Source organism: Glandiceps talaboti, chromosome 8, assembly GCF_964340395.1.
Source record: "Glandiceps talaboti chromosome 8, keGlaTala1.1, whole genome shotgun sequence".
Classification (NCBI taxonomy): Eukaryota; Metazoa; Hemichordata; class Enteropneusta; family Spengelidae; genus Glandiceps; species Glandiceps talaboti.
In genome coordinates this window covers 22,364,891-22,387,722 of record NC_135556.1, presented here as the reverse complement: position 1 = coordinate 22,387,722, position 22,832 = coordinate 22,364,891, and the positions used below count along the sequence as shown (strand labels likewise).

At 37.9% G+C, this 22,832-nt stretch overlaps 1 protein-coding gene across 1 annotated transcript; it reads right to left on the bottom strand.

The window, feature by feature from the left end:
* Positions 1 to 6,665: 6,665 nt before the first annotated feature.
* On the bottom strand, positions 6,666 to 22,818 carry LOC144439056 (fibroblast growth factor 9-like). Its single transcript, XM_078128304.1, has 3 exons — positions 22,430 to 22,818; positions 8,210 to 8,313; positions 6,666 to 7,278 (listed from the first exon to the last, which is right to left on the bottom strand). Exons 1-3 carry the CDS (start codon positions 22,719 to 22,721, stop codon positions 6,970 to 6,972), a joined length of 705 nt encoding a protein of 234 aa, XP_077984430.1. The 5' UTR covers positions 22,722 to 22,818; the 3' UTR covers positions 6,666 to 6,969.
* Positions 22,819 to 22,832: the final 14 nt, after the last annotated feature.

The following is a 22,832-nucleotide window of genomic DNA, read 5'->3' as shown; positions in this document are numbered from 1 at the left end:
GAGAGTCTTAAGGGTCCTTGGAATGGTGCGCTTGAAAGCAGCGAAAAACTTCACAAGATAGCAGCGGTGCCAGGAGGGGAGAAGATTATAGCGGTAGATAATTCTTATAGCACTTTGGTACGTGATACACTGGAGGGAGAGTGGAAGCGTCTGGTTTTGGAATCTGATGACGTACCGGTTTTAGACATTGCAATAGCGCCAACTGGAGAGTACAACCTTCTACTTCTTGAGTTGACCAATACTGGACAATTTATGATGGCCATGACGTACGGGATATTACAGACAAAGTATTTCAATGGTAAGTTTTACGCGATATAATATACCTAACCCAGTTTAGAACAAGACTAACAGTTTGCTGTTGAAAGCTCTCAGTTTATCATATTATATTGTGTGTATTGGTTAAGTATACAATCTTTTATAGAACAAATTCAATAACTTTCCAAAACATACCAGTTTAAATTAAAGCGAAGAAATGCTTGAATTATTCCTACACATTAATTATGGTCCAACCCCCAAAAAATCAGAATTTGGTAAGGTTGGTTAGTTTTACTGTCTAAGACAAGATGAGGTGATTTACAGTGTGACGTTTGTGGAAGGCCATTCCTGTGCTATTTGTTGTTGAGAGGGTAGTATTTTATGAACCAATTTGAATTTGGTCTCGTGAGATCTAATACTACAATCTGAATCTCCTTGTTGTGATGTCATTTCGAGACTGCCATGGGATTGTGTCAGAACGGAATGGTCATATCAAGTTTTAACATCCACGTTATCCAAGATAAAGGTTGTGGATCTGGAAATACATGATGTAACAAGGTTGAATTTGTTGTTTTCATTTGTCAATTTTAAAGTTAAACAACCGTCATCAGTAGAGAAGATGGGGGAAAACGATGCAGACTCCCTACAAGAAGATGCGAACGGCAAAGTGCAATCCGATCCCATCACCACAAAATCATCCATCGGAGGTCATTTGCAGATGAAGGGAGAAGGTTTGTCAATTTTACCGTGCTAAAGAAACGGCGTTTATCTGACGTATAACACTTGTGATTAGATTAGGAATCTAAAGGGTTTGTTTCGTCTTTACAGGTGCCGAATGGATGTGACTTGTTGATTTATTTGTAATACCCATTTTCTGATGGCGCAAGTGATGCACCCCCATAATGAAAAGGTTGTCAGCTGACATAGACTGTAGAAACTGTTGTCATCGGATAAAATGCATAGCATTAGAAACATTGCTTCCACATTATGGTCAAGTTTGACGTAAATACTGCGAATAACATTTTGATCAAAAATCTGTGCATTAACTTTGGAATAGCACAGAGTCGCTTTCCCATGGACGCCGTGACGCGATCTGTATATTTTTTTTTGTAATTTTTACACTGCTAACCCACTGACAGTTCTAGTGGTAATCATAAGCTATGTAATTTGGTAGTTAACATATTAAACATAACAAAAGTTACTCTTTATACTCAAAATCATATTATTATGTTACTGATTTTTTATAAATTGACATTTTCAATATTCAACAGAGTCGACCAATTCGAATTTAATCTACGTTGGTGTGGGCATCGCTGGCGCTGCAATTATCATGATGTCACTGGTCGGCATAATACTATACAGAAGGAAGAGACACCAAGAGCTGATGGGGAGCCAGGCTCGTTTAGATGTCCCTGGAAGTATGAGGGATGAGCACGGTGTGTAGAATGAGACCACAAAGCCTCCCATCGCGAAAGCTGGACTTTTATAAGTGAAAAAGCAATTTTTTCACTGTCCTCTGGGGATCAAACTACGCGATCACACTAAATTTGGGGATTAAAATGTAAACAACATCCGATATCTCGCTTATCGCATAACCCTTTCTAATTTCAAAGCAAGACTTTGAAATCGCGTATTTTGTATCTAAATTGTGCCTTTTGTTTATAATTTATAAATTCAAAGTTTCATCTTGATTTTTCCATGTTCTACTAAATGATTATATTTAAATTCTCTCCCTTTCCCAGTATGATCGACAGTACAGTCAACAACCGATCCCGAATTTTACAGTATTCATTTATTTAACTAAAATTCACGGACAGCAAATCCATTTATGGTAGTTCTTTAGATGTTAAGAAATACTTTGATGATGTTAATTAAATGTGTATCATTTGTATATGATATAGTTTACATTGTATATTGTGTATATATGTATTATATTGCTTATTCGCATATAGATGCCAAGATAAAAATAAATGAGTATATATAATTATATTGTCTGATGATCACAACAGCGTGAAACATAATGTATGTACAATGGTATTTGTGATATACAATCTATGTACAAAACTCCCAGAACCCACCGCTCCCCCCCCCCTTTACTTATATTATGTACGTTATTTAGTGTGGATGTAGTTGGACAACATAAGTTTGTGCATAACAATAATTCTATATGTATAGATGTAGTTGTATATGAAATTTTGAACTGGTATTTTCAAAGAATGATTTGAGAATGGGTTTGTTTATCTGATTTGATTTCAGTCAACAACAGAACGATTCTATTATGAAATGTAATATAGGGGTGAAGGGTTTAATCTTATTATCGATTATCATGGAACAGAACGGCTCTATTATAATGAAAGGGTGAAGGGTGCAATCTTATAATCGATTGTCGTGGATCAGAACGATTCTATTATGATATAGGGGTGAATGGTTTGATCTTATACATGTAATCGATTGTCGTGGATCAGAACGATTCTATTATGATATAGGGGTGAAGGGTATGATCTTAAAATCGATTGTCGTGGATCAGAGTACATGTATTGCAGTTTAATAAAATGCATTTAAAATGTGAATTTATTTAGTGATTTCTAGTCCTCAGTTATCAAATATATGTGATGTACTGGATAAAGATGAATGTGAGTGAAAACCAATACGACATTAGATATGCCACTTAGACATAATGAAATAGAGTTGGGAATGTACTGGTTTGACTTCCAATTACAACATTTAGTATATTGTTCAAGCACACCCCTGTGATTGGCAGTTTTCCTCCCTCCTCCACTGTCTATGGTTTAACCAACCAATAATGACCAAGCGAAAAAGGCGACAGAGAAGGAAATCGACATAGTGGTGTATTTTACACCTGTTCAAGTGACACCGTCTGTAGACAAGACCACATATTCGACTCGTCAGTGCATAAAATACAATGACAGAATACATTAAAATGTGTAGCTTATACAAATCGAAGACTACACAGTGTGATAGAGATGGTGAAGTATGCACAAAGAAGCTTAGGAACCAAAGCTGAGGGGAGGGGGGTGAAGTCATAACTAATCAAAATTTATACCACAATGGCATGTTTATATCATGTCTGAATACATTTACGAGTTGATTCGGGTTTTAGATTCCACATGTCGGAATAATGTAAGGATTCTTGACTATCATTCAAAGACCATAGAATTACAGATTGTATCCATTTAAACAAAAGTAACCCCCATCTACCATAAAGTTACAGACCGTGTCCCTTTAAACAAAAGTAATCACCAGAGACCATAAAGTTAGACTGTGTCCTTGCAAACAAAAGTAACCACCAAAGACCATTAAGTTCCAGACTGTGACCCTTTAAACAAAAGTAACCACCAAAGACCATAAAGTTACAGACTGTGTCCCTTTAAACAAAAGTAACCACCTAAGATCATAAAGTTACTGACTGTGCCCCTTTAAACAAAATAACCACCTAAAGACCATAAAGTTACAGACTGTGTCACTTTAAACAAACGTAACCTCCAAGACCATCAAGTTACAGACTTTGTCCCTTGAAAGTAATCATCAAAGACCACCAAGTTACAGAGTGTGTCCCTTTAACACCTAGCAAAATGAAAATGACGTCACACAAAGAAGAAAACAAATCTGTACACGATAAAGACATAAAAATGAATTGTTATTTAATTCTGAGGTATGGAATCAATTCATATCATGGAAATGTCTTTCAAAAAATGTGTGTTCGTAGGACATAAAACAAGTATACAAGTCAAATATAGGACATTATATGAAGGAAATACTCATATTTCGTTATCAAATATTGGCAATATATTGTCATGTGAAGGAAATGGTCATATTTTTGTTATCACAAATCAGCTGCAACAGTCATTGAGTATGACTTGGGAAAATTTCAAAATATATTAATTATCAAACAAATCGATATAAAGAAAGTTCACATTCTAATCTAATGTACGTGACTATTAGTATAGAGGGTGGGGTCCTTAACCAAACGTCTGTAGACCTCCCCACCCCTGGGGGAGCCTTACAGACTGGGAGAGCCTTACAGTACATGGCTGGTTTCTTTATACACTCAGACCACTATATACATTACTAACTAATCTACAAAAGTCTATAACCTTATTACAGTATAAAGAAAAATATTCGGCCAGTGAATCTAACCAATATATATTAAGATGTGTCATAGTATTTTCATCACCATCGACATCATAACTTGTTCTTGAACTGAGAAGTCGCCTCGGTTCCACCATATGTCCATGTGCATATAAGTGTTTTCTATATACTTCAGTAAGTTAAGTAGCTCCCCACTACCCCATACTATCATGTCTCAGATTCAATGAGATTTTTGATAACCACCCACCCACCTACCCACACCCAACCCATCCCCACCACCTCTGGCTTTTTTTAGTGAACCGTCAGACCCCCCCCCCCCCGCCGTAAAATGACGATTCTCTAACAGTAACATACTTGCGTCGGTTAAACTACAAATAATGTACATCTGCTATTACAGTGACTCCTATGTAAGTTAGAAATTCCTAGAACTTTTTGGGCAGACTAGGAAAATTAGTTTTTCATAAACGCAAGTCCAAGTCAATTTTCTGCTGAGAGGACAAAGGAAATTGCGATGTGTGTTTTTACCGTTTTCCCCACAGAGCTTCGCGGCCTTACAATTTCTGGGGTGGAGGGATAGTGAATACCAATGCCACCAGGAAAGAAAAACGAAAGATTACAAAGGTGAATTGACTGATGGCGCTCAATCCCAACTGCGAACCCACTATCAATGATCAAATTAAACGAGAAATAGCCTTACTTTGTACTCTTATAGTGCATTTTCCTCACATCTGCACAAAATAAAACAAACCATTGAAACATAAATATGTACACGATATAACAACACATAAAAACTACGGAAAACGTTCGCTCTTACGTATATTTCGCGTACACACACAAAGGTACTATTTGTTAATAAAAGTATAATTTGCTAATAAAATATTGATATCAGGATTGTTGAAACATTCTGATAAACTTCAATAACAAACAGTTATATCACACTCTGACATCCTATGCTATCCTAAGATTGTACAGTTCATCTCAATACAGTACTCTGAACATTCTTTTACCGTACATGCTACGATAGTAAGGTGGGTATAACAAGTCAACTGATGATAAGTTAGACTAGTTTAAGTATGACTATCAGTCAAAAGACCATCACGACACACACCCCGACCCCCCCCCACACACACACATGCACACACATACATACATACACGTACATACATACATACATACATACATACATCCATACATACATCCATCCATACATACATCCATACATCCATACATACATACATACATACATACATACATACATACATACATACATACATACATACATACATACATATGTACACACACGCACGCACGCACACGCACACACACACACACACACACACACACACACACACACACACAAACTAACTTACTTGTATTAATTTTTTCAACTAAAAATGGTAAATTACTTATAAAAAGACATTGTATCTGTTAATTAGAGTTCAATATTATCTATGGGTAGTGTATTGACAAATTTTAAATCTTGAGCGAAAGCTCGGTTTTGAATTTGTCCCCATGTTAAAACTGTACTGGTTGTAACTGGAGTATCATTTTCCGATCAGATAACTACAATGTATTCATTGGAAATTGTTAAAATACCAATAAGTAGACTTGTACATGTTAATCAGTGGTTGATATTATCCATAAGCAGTACAGAAACAGGTTGAAATCATGATCACAGTTGAGGGCGCTGATTTTGGGGTGCAGACACAAAAACAAAACTACAAAACTACATTCACCCACAATGCAATACTGTTCACGGTGTATGATATTATGAGTAAGTTATTGTGCCTTACGAAAAGTACATTTAAGAACTGTTCCAGTTACAACTTTATAGGTGCACTGCACAGGTCAGTCCCTTTTTCCGGCATTTCAGCTTAAATTTTCGCAAATGTTATAAGCTTACACATTAACAATTATTTAGGACTAAGTGGGTGTCAGCATGCTGGAGGTGATAGAAGCTTATAAACTCAAATTTGTGCCACTTTACGGTAATGGTATTGCTTAAGAGAGTATAGTATAGCTGACAGCTGAGCTCGTCTACCTTATTTCGACAATTTTCAAAAAGGCGAACAAAAATAGAAGTAACATCTGCCATGTCATATATAAATATATAAATAATAACTAATTCAAAATCTTCTAATTTTTTAGTTATGTAACTAAACATTGTTAACGTGAAATTTCGGTAACCATGACAACAAAATGACTAATTAATCATGATCAAGATCGGCAAAATCACGGTGGAAATGGCGGTGATTTCGACGAATCAAATAAGATACAACAGCGGAGTACTATAATGTTGCCGTACTAGCTGTCAACATATCCCATACATTGCATGGTATTAATTACATGTATGTTGCTAATATATCTTGGACAAATAAAATTTGTGATTTTTTTGTTTGTTTTACCTTCCTAGAAGGAAAAACACCTTAAAATGGACAGATTGCTCGTTGTCGGCTCTCCCATTCAGCCTGGTTTGCCACACCGTGTAGAGAGCGCCATCAACGACCAATAGTTCGGTCTAACTCTCAAAATAATAATCCATAAACGATACAACTCCAAATATGAGAGTAATTTTATCATCAGAGTAATGTTAGCATTTATATGCTACATAGGAATACAGCGGTCACTGTTATACACGTTCCAGGGCTTGATTCTTTCCAATTGTGAGACATCGAAATCGTACAGTTGTGGTACTTTTTCTGGGGTCACTGGTTTGGTCCTGAAATGTGACATTTCATGCCCTCTTCGCGATTGTTTTCCTTTCCTAGGGGAACCATCACTGTCCAAACTTATATACCACTCCCGTTTTCTGTTTTTTCTCGGCTTTTTAGCGGGATGACTGTGAGATGCGTAGGTCAAGTACCAATCCTCTATTAGCCGTTCATAAAAATAACACTCTTCAGTCAGTTCCGCCTGTAATCATAAAAATGAATATAGAATAAAGGTCACGTCGAAGGTGAAGTCATTATAAATCATAAACAGTTGATTTTGATCTCTTTTCTAGTGAGGGCGCTTGTTGGCCGTGGTCAGAGTCAAAGGTATAGAAAAGTTGAAGGGACATTTTCTAGTTTGGTTTTCTGGTACGGTACGGTACGGTACATGGTTATATTTCTTCCATCTTTAAAATATTCACATGATATTGAAACATATGTTGAGCTATGTCAGGAAATCGTTTATGATACAAAATTGACATAATGATACTGTTTTAGGGTATCAATAAATTCGGAAATGACAAAAGTATCGTTATAATGCCTCTTTATGCAAAAAAAATGGGTTGAATAAAATTTGCTACTGACTAGGTTTTACTGGTCACTATATATGTACCTTTGTTCTTTGACGGAACCCATCATACATATGTGAGTGAATGCCTCTGCTTAGAGGCACGAGTGTGTGTGTGTGTGTGTGTGTGTGTGTGTGTGTGTGTGTGTGTGTGCGTGTGCGTGTGCATGTATGTATGTATGTATGTATGTATGTATGTATGTATGTATGTATGTATGTATGTATGTATGTATGTATGTATGTATGTATGTATGTATGTATGTATCATGCCTATTATCCCACGATACAAACTGTATTTCTATGGTATCAGGGACATTGGTCATTTCAAGGTGTAGATAACATTAGCAAATCGTTTGTTTAGTTTGCTAAAGTGATGCTACAACCTTACTCGTGGTGATTAAAGTGGTTCTATGAAGCAGAATACTATATAATATAAGTACTTCGTCATATGAAACAAATCAACATAGTATCAGACGGAAGTGTGGCCCTTTAAAAACGTAAAATGTCTAGGAACAACAAGGAGTACAAATTTACAAACGAACGAAAAAATGTGACAGATACTTACAGATCCGTATAAGGCTCCTTTTTTGTTCATGGCGAGATAACGGTTACTTTTAATTCCTTTTATTGTGATCGTTCCCATACTAACGGTGTCGATGAGGACAATTGCTGAAAAGGAAAGTAGCGAAAAGTCAATGAAAAATTGTACATGACAGCGCCCTCAATTAAATTATTATCTTTTACTTTGTTTTCAAATTCGCCACATACTCGGAGGTAAATGACCTCTGCCGGTGCTTGATTTGCATAAAATTTACACCAGCAGTTTGACTTGTCCCTGGTTAGTAGTATAGAACACGGGGAACATCTACGCTATTATAAACTACTATCCCCATGGTATCAAGTTACTTATGACTTGTGTATCACGATAGCAAGGTCAGACACCAGTCACAATTTAGAGTTACTGTGGGGATAGTAGCTCCTGTGTGAGTAGATATGTCTATGCTCTGTTTCGCTATGTTCTATAATACTCTGATTGGCTGTAAAGTAACTAGAGTGGTCTTGAGCAGGACTGTGTTATTTGAAACATTGCAAGTTGTTTTACTAATTGCCTTGGATGATAAAGAGTCAACAATCTTTGATTATGCATTTAAATTTAATTTTAGCGCGTTTTATACCATCAATCATATCAAATCTTTATACCAGTAGAGGAAATATTTTTAAACTGGTCTTGTGAAGTTGTAATCACTCCTGTCAAGTATACCTTTGCGCCCTCTACGGCACAGTCTGACGAATCCCTACGACTCAGAAGAGTCAAAAAAAATGTTTACAAAATCATGATTGTCTGGGTGCAGGTTATACTCAGAATCCTACTAGCATGTCCGGTCCATCTGTAGTCTCCCGAAGGGGAACTATAATTGTGGGCTCCGTCCGTCCCCCTGGGTGCGTCCGTCCGTATAACGTCATTACTCAGACATGCAATATCCGATTGTTTCAAATCTGGTTACAAAGGTGATATGTCATCTGGTACATATGCATGTCACTTTGTTTCATGATATATGCAAATTTGACCAAATGGCGGCCATACTTGCTGCTAAAAATCAATATTTACTGCATAACTCAAAAACTACAATACATAGAGACTCCATTCAAGTGTCTACACCAATATCATCAGGTACAAGCTTTCTTTCAAGACATTTACTTTTGACCTTGATTTTAATCACCAGAGTCTATCAAAATCAAGCTGTTTATTGCCTATTACAGACACTTTGCCAATTTCTTTTCACCCATGGTCGCAGGTAATACTTTTGATGATCATGTCCCCGAATGGTGGCCATATTTGGGGTAACAAATCAATAACTCAAATGCAGAGAGACTTCATTGAAGTGCCTAATCACATATAACACATGCAAGCTTTCTTGTAACAGTGACATTTGACTTTGACTTTGACTTTCACAGTCAATTATCAAAATCAAGTTAATTTTAGCATACTACAGACAGTCTGTAACATTTACATGTGGCCAATTTATTTTTAAAATCATGTCTAAAGGTAATGCAGACCAAGAGATACAAGTACATCTCCATTACTTTTGGTGCTCATGTCACTTTTACTGAACGATGGCCGTATTTGTAGTGAACACTGATACTTGACCAAAAATCCAAAAGCTTTAATACTTAGAGACTCCATTCAAGTGTCTATCTCCATATTTTTTGGTGTAAACGTTCTTTTGAGACCTAGATCTTTTACCTTGGCTTTGACATTCAGGGTCAATTATCGAAATCCAGCCATTTCCTGCATATCAGAGACACTTTTAATATTTATTTAGGGCCACTAAATACCTTAAATCATGTCACCATTCACTCACATGGAAGTAAAGTGTTTGACTGCCAGTGTCTTCTACGAAGACTTTTTTCGTGATCTAGATAACGTCCTAGGCAAATTTGAAGGCCATAGTAAATATGTAGAGCACAGTTGTGGATTTAGTATCGTGGGAAAATAAATAGTTGTATGATCTTATTTCATCAGAAATTTGAGACACTCATAACTTGCTAATTGGTTCGACTCCTTTCATCGACCCCGACTCTACTTGTCTGTAGGGAGATGACCTTGAAGATTTCGAATACCTCATATCTTTACAGCTGTGTTGTTGTTGTTGTGGTGTTGGTGGTGGTGGTGTTGGTGTTGGTGGTGGTGGTGATGGTGATGATGGTGGTGGCGGTGGTGGTGGTGGTTGTGGTTGACCAAACTACCAACATTCAAGTGCCTTTCCATAAATACGATACAGATATTTCATCAAGGAATTTATAAATCGAAACTGGATGTAAAAACATAATCAAAATTGGTTATCAAAATTATTAAAATATAATTTTCTAAACTCTCGTTTGTCAGTACCTAATGACTATTAAGTACAACAATCACATTACTTAAGTGTTTCAAGAGTAACTTATTATATATTATGTTTAATATATATGTGCCTTCAATATTGGTTTGATACCTGTGATACCCCGTATAAAGTTTTTACCGTCACATATAAAACACGCCCATGACGGTGTATAAAGCATGTGTTTCGTCATTGGCAATTAAAGTGATCACTTTGACTCATTATATTATCTAATTGAATTATTTTGTGAGTTTGACATGATTCCATCACTGTCACCAGTTCCACATTCTACTGCTGTGACATCCCATCACTACCATCATTTGAAAGTGATATCAGAACATATCGGTGAAATCGCTTCTGATAACCACGTAGTGAGTCAATTTAGTTGTGGTTTGAAAAGAGGAGTGGATCTCACAGGGGTGAAGGGGAACAGTGTGGTGAGATATTGGGGATAAATGTGGTGGACTGGGAATGTTGAGTTATGTTCCGACAATGTCGGTAGTGCGCACATCAAGTCTTGGTAGTTCTGGCATTCAACTCTGTCAATTAGATCAAAACATTAGAATTAATTAATACAGTTCCGTCATAAAATTACACGGTGGTGGTGGTGGTGGTGGTGGTGGTGGTGGTGGTGGTGGTGGTGGTGGTGGTGGTGGTGGTGGTGGTGGTAGTGGTGGTGGTGGTGGTTGCGGTAGGAAACAACCAATGTCTCTAAAATTATAATCTGGTGGCAGTGATGGGATAAAGTCCTTTAACATTGATATATTCTGAGACTTGTACCCTTTTGTGTCAAGTTTTAGAAGAGAAAGGACATTGAGGGAGGGCCGAGGGCCACGTTTTAGAAAGTGGAATAGGGGGATTGTCGTCACATTTTACCTTGTAATTTACTGAAGCCTCCCGTAATAGTGTCAAGGGGTGAACTTAATGTTTGTTGATCTTTGATGAATGTGAAATGGATTATCTGTATTACGAATTATATAAACTATATAAACCACACACTCTCACTCCGTGCCTCCCACCTCACGTACACGTCGTGTGTCTGTCTGTCTGTATGTATGTATGTATGTATGTATGTATGTGTGTATGTATCATTGTATGTATGTATGTGTGTGTGTGCGTGTGTGTGTGCGCGTCTGTTCCTATCTTGATATGTGTATGCGTGTCTTCCTCTTCCTGTCTTTTGACCTGTCGTTTTACCCTCGACTATCTGTCTGTGTTCCTCTGTGTCGCCCCCCCCCTTTACTACAGTCAAAATATCCTATTCTGATTTGATCTCTTCCACCCATCACTTATACCCCTGAGCTATACGGCTATCCCTTTATGAGCTTTTGTAACCACTACTTGGGCTATCAAAATGTAATAAAAAGTAGATACAATTTATTATGAAAATGTTTTTACTACAGATTTATATGATAATACACCATGTAATAAATTCCAAATAGTGCTCATAATAGAAACTGCCATGTATTGAAAAATGTGGTGGTAAACGTTAGGGTCAAATGTTTCAACACTTTGATGCGACGTCTTTCCATAAAATTATACGACGGCGTTTTATCATTCGAAAAACAGTGTTTGTGTGCAATGCCTAGGACAACATATATAGTCGTAATTCACCAACCATTTTTATGGCAAACCATGTCTTAACTCACTGTCGTAAATCAATAATCACTTTGCGGCAAACCTGTGTCTCCTCTTGCCTGAAGATAAAAACATCCTTAGGTTTGTTAATCATATTCATTAGGTGTTTCCATTGACACCAGCTGGTACTGTATGACATTTTTAGTACCTTGCCCATGGCGTACATATGGACTGTAACGTGATGGTTTTCAGTGGCCATTGTTGTTTATATTGAAAATGCCCTTCTGTCAATCTATCACTGTAAACAAGTTGAACCATGTCGAGAAACAGATAGAGCACTCACCAGGTATCCAGATAGACATAGGAACAGATAGAGCACTCACCAGGTATCCAGATAGATATAGGAACTGATAGAGCTCTCACCAGGTATCCAGATAGATATAGGAACAGATAGAGCTCTTACCAGGTATCCAGATAGATATAGGAACAGATAGAGCTCTTACCAGGTATCCAGATAGACATAGGAACTGATAGAGCTCTTACCAGGTATCCAGATAGATATAGGAACAGATAGAGCTCTTACCAGGTATCCAGATAGATATAGGAACTGATAGAGCTCTCACCAGGTATCCAGATAGACATAGGAACAGATAGAGCTCTCACCAGGTATCCAGATAGACATAGGAACAGATAGAGCACTCACCAGGTATCCAGATAGACATAGGAACAGATAGAGCACTCACCAGGTATCCAGATAGACATAGGAACAGATAGAGCACTCACCAGGTATCCAGATAGATAAAGGAACAGATAGAGATATCACCAGGTATCCAGATAGATAAAGGAACAGATAGAGCTCTCACCAGGTATCCAGATAGATAAAGGAACAGATAGAGCACTCACCAGGTATCCAGATAGATATAGGAACTGATAGAGCTCTTACCAGGTATCCAGATAGATATAGGAACAGATAGAGCTCTCACCAGGTATCCAGATAGACATAGGAACAGATAGAGCACTCACCAGGTATCCAGATAGATAAAGGAACAGATAGAGATATCACCAGGTATCCAGATAGATAAAGGAACAGATAGAGCTCTCACCAGGTATCCAGATAGATAAAGGAACAGATAGAGCACTCACCAGGTATCCAGATAGATATAGGAACTGATAGAGCTCTTACCAGGTATCCAGATAGATATAGGAACAGATAGAGCTCTCACCAGGTATCCAGATAGATATAGAAACAGATAGAGCACTCACCAGGTATCCAGATAGATAAAGGAACAGATAGAACACTCACCAGGTATCCAGATAGACATAGGAACAGATAGAGCACTCACCAGGTATCCAGATAGATATAGGAACAGATAGAGCACTCACCAGGTATCCAGATAGATATAGGAACAGATAGAACACTCACCAGGTATCCAGATAGATATAGAAACAGATAGAGCTCTTACCAGGTATCCAGATAGATATAGAAACAGATAGAGCTCTCATCAGGTATCCAGATAGATATAGGAACATATAGAGCACTCACCAGGTATCCAGATAGATATAGGAACAGATAGAGCACTCACCAGGTATCCAGATAGACATAGGAACAGATAGAGCTCTCACCAGGTATCCAGATAGATATAGGAACAGATAGAGCTCTTACCAGATATCAAGATAGATATAGGAACAGATAGAGCACTCACCATGTATTCAGATAGATATAGGAACAGATAGAGCACTCACCAGGTATCCAGATAGATATAGAAACAGATAGAGCTCTTACCAGGTATCCAGATAGATATAGAAACAGATCTAGCTCTCATCAGGTATCCAGATAGATATAGGAACAGATAGAGCACTCACCAGGTATCCAGATAGACATAGGAACAGATAGAGCACTCACCAGGTATCCAGATAGACATAGGAACAGATAGAGCACTCACCAGGTATCCAGATAGACATAGGAACAGATAGAGCACTCACCAGGTATCCAGATAGACATAGGAACAGATAGAGCACTCACCAGGTATCCAGATAGATATAGAAACAGATAGAGATATCACCAGGTATCCAGATAGTCATAGGAACAGATAGAGCACTCACCAGGTATCCAGATAGACATAGGAACAGATAGAGCACTCACCAGGTATCCAGATAGATATAGGAACTGATAGAGCACTCACCAGGTATCCAGATAGACATAGGAACAGATAGAGCACTCACCAGGTATCCAGATAGACATAGGAACAGATAGAGCACTCACCAGGTATCCAGATAGACATAGGAACAGATAGAGCACTCACCAGGTATCCAGATAGACATAGGAACAGATAGAGCTCTCACCAGGTATCCAGATAGATATAGGAACAGATAGAGCTCTCATCAGGTTTCCAGATAGATATAGGAACTGATAGAGCTCTCACCAGGTATCCAGATAGATATAGGAACAGATAGAGCTCTCATCAGGTATCCAGATAGATATAGGAACAGATAGAGCTCTCACCAGGTATCCAGATAGATATAGGAACAGATAGAGCTCTCACCAGGTATCCAGATAGATATAGGAACAGATAGAGCTCTCATCAGGTATCCAGATAGATATAGGAACTGATAGAGCACTCATCAGGTATCCAGATAGATATAGGAACTGATAGAGCTCTCACCAGGTATCCAGATAGATATAGGAACTGATAGAGCACTCATCAGGTATCCAGATAGATATAGGAACAGATAGAGCTCTCATCAGGTATCCAGATAGATATAGGAACTGATAGAGCACTCATCAGGTATCCAGATAGATATAGGAACAGATAGAGCACTCACCAGGTATCCAGATAGATATAGGAACTGATAGAGCACTCATCAGGTATCCAGATAGATATAGGAACTGATAGAGCTCTCATCAGGTATCCAGATAGATATAGGAACAGATAGAGCTCTCACCAGGTATCCAGATAGATATAGGAACAGATAGAGCTCTTACCAGGTATCCAGATAGATATAGGAACAGATAGAGCTCTCATCGGGTATCCAGATAGACATAGGAACAGATAGAGCTCTCACCGGGTATCCAGATAGATATAGGAACAGATAGAGCTCTCACCAGGTATCCAGATAGATATAGGAACTGATAGAGCTCTCACCAGGTATCCAGGTAGATATAGGAACTGATAGAGCTCTCATCAGGTATCCAGATAGATATAGGAACTGATAGAGCTCTCATCAGGTATCCAGATAGATATAGGAACATATAGAGCTCTCTCCAGGTATCCAGATAGATATAGGAACTGATAGAGCTCTCATCAGGTATCCAGATAGATATAGGAACATATAGAGCTCTCTCCAGGTATCCAGGTAGATATAGGAACTGATAGAGCTCTCATCAGGTATCCAGATAGATATAGGAACAGATAGAGCTCTCACCAGGTATCCAGATAGATATAGGAACTGATAGAGCTCTCACCAGGTATCCAGGTAGATATAGGAACTGATAGAGCTCTCATCAGGTATCCAGATAGATATAGGAACTGATAGAGCTCTCATCAGGTATCCAGATAGATATAGGAACAGATAGAGCTCTCATCAGGTATCCAGATAGATATAGGAACATATAGAGCTCTCTCCAGGTATCCAGATAGATATAGGAACTGATAGAGCTCTCACCAGGTATCCAGATAGATATAGGAACAGATAGAGCTCTCATCAGGTATCCAGATAGATATAGGAACAGATAGAGCTCTCTCCAGGTATCCAGATAGATAAAGGAACAGATAGAGCTCTCATCAGGTATCCAGATAGATATAGGAACTGATAGTGCTCTCATCAGGTATCCAGATAGATATAGGAACAGATAGAGCACTCATCAGGTATCCAGATAGATATAGGAACAGATAGAGCTCTCTCCAGGTATCCAGATAGATAAAGGAACTGATAGAGCTCTCACCAGGTATCCAGATAGATATAGGAACTGATAGAGCTCTCACCAGGTATCCAGATAGATATAGGAACAGATAGAGCTCTCACCAGGTATCCAGATAGATAAAGGAACAGATAGAGCACTCACCAGGTATCCAGATAGACATAGGAACAGATAGAGCTCTCACCAGGTATCCAGATAGACATAGGAACAGATAGAGCACTCACCAGGTATCCAGATAGATATAGGAACTGATAGAGCACTCATCAGGTATCCAGATAGATATAGGAACTGATAGAGCTCTCACCAGGTATCCAGATAGATATACTCTTTGTCATACATACTTAATATTTGAAGGTTTGTGCAACAATTTTAATACTCTAAAATAAGACACATCAAAAGATGCGTCAGTCTCAGTTATCTATTGTTATTGTTATTTGTCCACTCAAATATACTTCTTAATAACTGTTTGTGTGCATTGTGTGTATGTGTATTTTGTAGCCAAATATGACTGCAGTTACAGACTGTGTCCCTCTAAAGGGATGCTCAATAGCATCGCAAATCTTGGCATAACCTTCTGAATCGCAGTTTTCCTTTTAAATATTTACTTTATTTTATTTCAGACAAATACAGTTTGGTAAGGCCTAAGACAGATCTATGATGGAATCAACTGCACCATACAGAACATCCTAAACGCCCCTTGCGACCAGTTATCCGATCTTATCTCTCCAACATATTACATTCTTAGAGAAATATTCAGCACTTTTTGTTCATAGTAGATGCCATGATTTTCGCCTTTATCACATGATCTACTGTCCCCACGGGCTCTTTGTTGGTTTACGGGTATCTCCATACGGTAATCAAATCTTTATAAACATGTCGGTAAGCCAAGAAACGACTGATATATCATGATATTTACTTAAGTCAACCCCCGCCCTCACAAAACCACCGAAAAAAGCACAGGACCGCGACCTGAATTTGACCTTTGACATCTTCTTGAGGAGTGTTAGCAAGTATTATTAGCTTCACGGTGTAATAAGACTACTACTAAATACTTTCAGTTAAAGTTAGAATGGCTATTAGTACAAACTGTTGTTTGAGATGATAAGTATGCCATCCAAAACTACAAAGATAAAAGTACCGAAATATCACTTTGTGTTGTATATATAGGTAGGTCGTGCATACTTTTACAGTCTGTAATCCAATGGCACTATATATACTATTAGTATTTAATAATATGTTGCAATTATCAGTGTCGATTATCAGTTTCACTATTCTAAACCAATTCACACAAGTGTTGGCTGTCTGAGGTTCCGATGATTACCAATTTAAAGTACAGTCGGTCCCTTTAATACCTTTAATGAATTAGTTTCACTTTAATTTATGAAAGTTTACAATACCAAGAAAATCTTCGCAATTGAAGTTTTATTCGTCCAAGCTATAAACTAGAGACTGAAACTTTGAAGTTATTTTGTCGGTAAAAAGTCAACCAAACGTCCGTGGAAATTTGGAAAAGTATTTCACCCTTTGCCGCAAAAACGCATATTAGACCTATTGCATGTATTGAGGGTTGTCAAGGCAACGGAAATGACTTATGAACATAAATATGGAGAGTGTTCCTATACATAGCGTTATGTATCTTTCGAAACTGAATTGATGAAATATTCACCAGACTACTGGTATTTACCTTACACTACAATCGTTGTGAATCAAACTCGGAGTACATTTCTTGGTAGACAGGGAAGTGGGCAAATCGAAAATAAACTGGTGGGCTACTAAATTTTGAAAAATTCCATCGGAAATAGACTGTTGATATGTTTTAAGGAGTTGGTATGATGGAATGGCGATTGTAAACATTGCCGGCACGTTTTGAAAGATACAGTTATCAGATTAGAATAGTTTCATAGATCAATACCAAACATACTATCGTTAGTTTGTTGACCACTACACTGGATTGCGAAATTATGCACCAAAACAATCCCGAATATCAATGGTCTTTGTGTGGTAACCCAAATGAACGTATTGTATTTTTTTAAGAAGACAGTTGCTGTATATAATGTCGTGATTTACTTGTTGTAATTGACATTTCGTTGTTTACACATTTTGTAATACATTTAATATTAAGTTTATAATAACGACTTTGTGTCCGATGTGTTAAAGCATTCTCGCACACGCCAGAGTACATATTTCTGTTGAAGCAACGAAATATGTCTCTCTGGATGGTGCCGTAAAAGAGGCTGCTGTGGTTTACGACGCTGGGTTAAAGTGGTCATATCATCCCCATATATATGGAAAGCAATGAGGGTTCTTTGGCAATTTGTCTTCTGAGGATGGCACTTTACTGTGTCCTCTCTATTGAATGTAAAACAGTATAGCACATGTCCATATTTGTGTACAAACGGTTTTTATTGTACGTAAAGGAAGTTATCTGTAAACGAACGTGGGTGAACACATGTCACCAGTGTCACTTGCAATCACAGGTAAATACAAGTAATAAAATCATTTATACTTGTGATGTTGACTGGGCGTCACGTAGTGATTATTTGTGGACATTTTAAAGGGTCAATGAACCCTGGCAAGTCATCCACTAAGGCATCCATTGGTATGTCCAATTCATGAAAAGTGTTATTTTAAGTTTTACACAGGTTGAAGAAAGGTTAAAATGCCATAAATCTCGTTAATACAGGTGAGGCTGATCAGGACTGATGAGGACTATGAATGTCAGTGACGTCACAAACTTGTTGACTTGAAGTGGAGTGGAATGATGCCGGATGCAGGGTCAAACCGGGAGGGGGGGGGGGGTTAAACATCATTTTCACAAAATGAATAATTTTTAAGTTCGAAATTAGCCGACCTGTAGACTTGAGAACGACCGTCGCTACACTATACACTATTCCGTTGTAAACTGACATTTTGATTTTTTGTGAATTTTCGGGAACGGTAGCGAGAATTAAATAGTGGTTCTTCAAGTCTACAGGTAGGCTAGTTCGAAACCGGAAATACACGTAAACCGTTTATTATTTGGCACACATAAAACACACCTATTGATTTAACAGAATTCTAGGAATATAAGGTAGGTGAAGTGGTAGTAACAGCTCTTTCGTTTCCTTATTTCATGTATAATTAGATAAAAATAAACAGAAACACACACACACACACACACACACACACACACACACACACACACACACACACACACAGAGCTTTGTGATAAAGCTTTTCACCGAAATCATCTAAACCCTAATCAAAAGTACATTTCAACAAGCCTACAAACGTCTTCGTCACGTGATCACTGACACTATTCATTAATTCGACCTTGGCTCTGACCATGGCTATCTTTGTCTGTATGCATCATATACCCGACTACCTAACTAATTAGGAAGCCTTCTGCAATCACATGAGGAGGGGCGGGAGTTGGGGGGGGGGGTATTTTACAAGTCGGTTTTCGGGGAGGACCATACTTTAGAAATTTTATCACAAAAACTTTTCTCTTACTTGTCTGTGACCACAGGGAGAAGCGAGTGTTCGATTTATTGATTGAGTGATTATTTGATTGAATAAATTATCGATTGAATGATAAATCTTTGTGGTGAGATAAACTAGTTTGCACATCACTGAGTGTTTTGTTCGGTTTGATAATAACCCAGTAGATAAGAAATAAAGTAAATTTTGGCAGTAATCTATCCCCTGGTAATTATGAGATTAGGGGTGTTTTAATTTAGATCAGAGGAGAAGAATGGATAAGATGTCTATATTTAGTCAAGAAAGACAGAACTGTGTACAGCCGAAAGAGAAAAAAGTAGCTAGGGAAAGAAGGAAAAAAAAGGTTTTATATCACCACAAAATGAGTCAATTGATCAATATCACCACAAAAATAAGTTTTAGTTCACCACAAAAATTAATCATTCAATCCATCAATCATTCAATCAAATAATCAATAAATAAATAAATAAATAAATAAATCGATCGATTGATCGACCAGTTACACGCTCGCTTCTCCCTGTGTGTATACTTTAAATCTGCCAACAATAGAGGTGCATAGCAATACAATGCAGACACATTTATCCGCTCATCATGTTCATACCAATGGGCAGCCTAAAGCCCTATGATTCAGTCCACGATCCAGGGTTCCTACATCTAATAGTGTTATCGTATCAGTGGAGTCACAAGCGCAGCGGTAGAAATGGTATATTGTTTTGTTCAAGAGTGGATTTTTCTATAGATCTAGCATACAACTGTTTTTCAAACACAAAGTTTTAATCCTTATCTAATACAATGTGAGCCTCTACATGTATTGTATAGTACCCTTGGAAAGTTACTCATAAATGTCACTGTAACAGGCTGAAAACTAACAATAATAAATAATAGTGGTAAATCTCCACATGGACAAGAATAGAATCAATATATATGTACTATTGCACCGAAATTAACGCCACGAGTGTACCCTCAGGAGGATGTCATTCACATCAATAGTGATTCAAACGCAATGAGCCATGACATCATGAAACTTCGACAAGACCATAAAATATTACATGTATGTTAATTAAGTTTGTAATCATTTTGGGTTTTAGGCTATTTTTTGAAAGTGGGAAATGCCATTGCTTGGTTACTTTGACCTTTCCTGAATTGGATAACCCTACTTTAGACAACTACTGATTATTTCAAAACTGCGTTTATACATTTTGACGTATCGATACAGATAGACACCATTGATAGCCGCTAGCCATTGGCGTATATTGATCCCTTATGTATGAGTGGATATTGTATAAATGACTTTGATATTTGCCGATCTGGGTCTACCGTTTGTTGCTTTTATTTGTGTTTGTTTGATGTGTCCGTGGGCATGTCCTTCTAATCCCATAAAGTCAGAATTCTGGTGTAAAGACATACAGAGGGTGTGGATAAATGTCTTACAGGAAAAGTGTCCTACTGCGACTTGAACCTACAGCAACCATTTTAGTAATAATTAATTGTACCCTTAAATAGAATATTTGGTTGTGAAGTGTGTGAATTTTCCACTGACCCATAATTATTAATTGAAACATGGTAATTCTAACATGAGGCTGCCGTGGTTTACAGATATGTTACAACAAATATGTTATAATTCAACTTCTTGTCATACATTCTCATGTTAGTTCGTCTCAAATTTCATTACTGACTGAACTAAATTTGTCCTCAAAGACACCACGCCCCCCATCATGGTGTACCATTTCAGTTTCATATTATGCAGCCATTAATTTTCACGTTCTCGCAAACCAGAGCTGACTCAGCTGTCATTTCTTCTGTGGCGGTGCGTATTGGACGGTGTCGTAAAAGAGGCTGTGGTTTACGACGATGAAATCTTCATTGCCTATTGTAACTCTATTCATGTTGTCGACATTTCATTGCCACAAATGTGAGCAAAGCCATGTGGCTTTGAGACGGTCACTTAAACAGATTTATTGGCGTTGAAGATCGAAGAAATAAACTAGTATGTCTGTAGTAGGCATTTCAACTTTTAGCTTTGTCATTAATGTATGTACGGCAGTGAATTATTGTTTAGTATGGGCGGTTTTTTTTCACCAAACTTCGCTCTAGGCAACATTCCTTTGAACATGTGGAAACCCATATAAGACTTCACAGATTTATAATGTTGTCTCCATAAGTCGTTGCCTTGAACCCTCTCGGAACCACTTAAAGTATATCTCGTCTGGATCATGGTTAAATCCTTGACTAAATTAAGAATTCCCGCGCACGATTTCTCGATGTCTGGACGGTTTGTCAACACCCTCCACCATAATGTATCGCCAGCATAATAGAAGAAGTTAAACAATAGGTAATTGTGAACAATAGCCACATATACACGACAGGTGGAATGCAGAGACTCCCGCTTGGTGAACACGTTCGTTCCATGCACTCCATCGCTACGGACGACAAGTCTCGCCTACGCTCCAATACACCGAGATAAATTTATCATTACGACAACTGACATGTCGTTCGTGTGGTGGGTTGCAAAGTTCAAGAAGTGTTTCGCAACGCACTCCACAGGATTGTATGTTAAATTTGGAGACACTTAATTATTATGTTCATAAATTTCCAGCAAAGTTGAAAGCCTTGTTAAGACACCACTTTCTTGGCACCGAGTTCCGCTTTTCGTACATACAGCTATGAATGTTGAGTTTACAAACTTACGGGTATTTCTCAAATTTGGAGAAAAAAAAGCATTGTTCTGTACAAATAACACAATAGATACACGCATATCTTATGTCAATACAATGACATTGTTGATTAGTACTCTAAAAGTCTCCAAAAGATTTTGACATCGTATATTGTATGATTTACCCATACCGTATGTGAGACTTATCCTTATAAATGACAGAAGTACATTCACAATAACCATATATAAAACAAAATAACTCTGATAAAAACCTACCGTATATATCGTGATCATCTCTAGTCCCACCAACACTTCCATTAGGTAGAATTTGTAAGTGATAGCCAGAGAGACAGTACAGTTGTCTGTAGTTTAAAGCGTCCCTATAGGCCTTCAGATCAGCTTTAGGGTTCTCACTTCTACTACATTGGCACTCTCCGGTCGATTCAACCGAGGTACTTGAAACCGAAGGTACGCCTCGACTTTCTACACGTGTCACTCCCGTGATGAAGTTGCCGAGACCAACCAAGAAAATAATAAGAATTCCAAATGACCGTGTGTTTTGAGTCATGGTTTAGCGGTACATGTTCGTTGCCGGACACTTCCCTGGGGCCCAGGTTTTAAACAACGGGTAATTACGTGAACTATCACATATAGCTCACAGCAGAATCGCCCCTGTCTG

Coding starts and splice junctions, on each gene's coding strand:
- LOC144439056 (XM_078128304.1), bottom strand. CDS start 22,721: ATGACTCAAAACACACGGTCATTTGGAATTCTTATTATTTTCTTGGTT. Junction 8,314..22,429: donor AGATGATCACGATATATACG/GTAGGTTTTTAT, acceptor TTTCCTTTTCAG/CAATTGTCCTCATCGACACC. Junction 7,279..8,209: donor AAGGAGCCTTATACGGATCT/GTAAGTATCTGT, acceptor TTATGATTACAG/GCGGAACTGACTGAAGAGTG.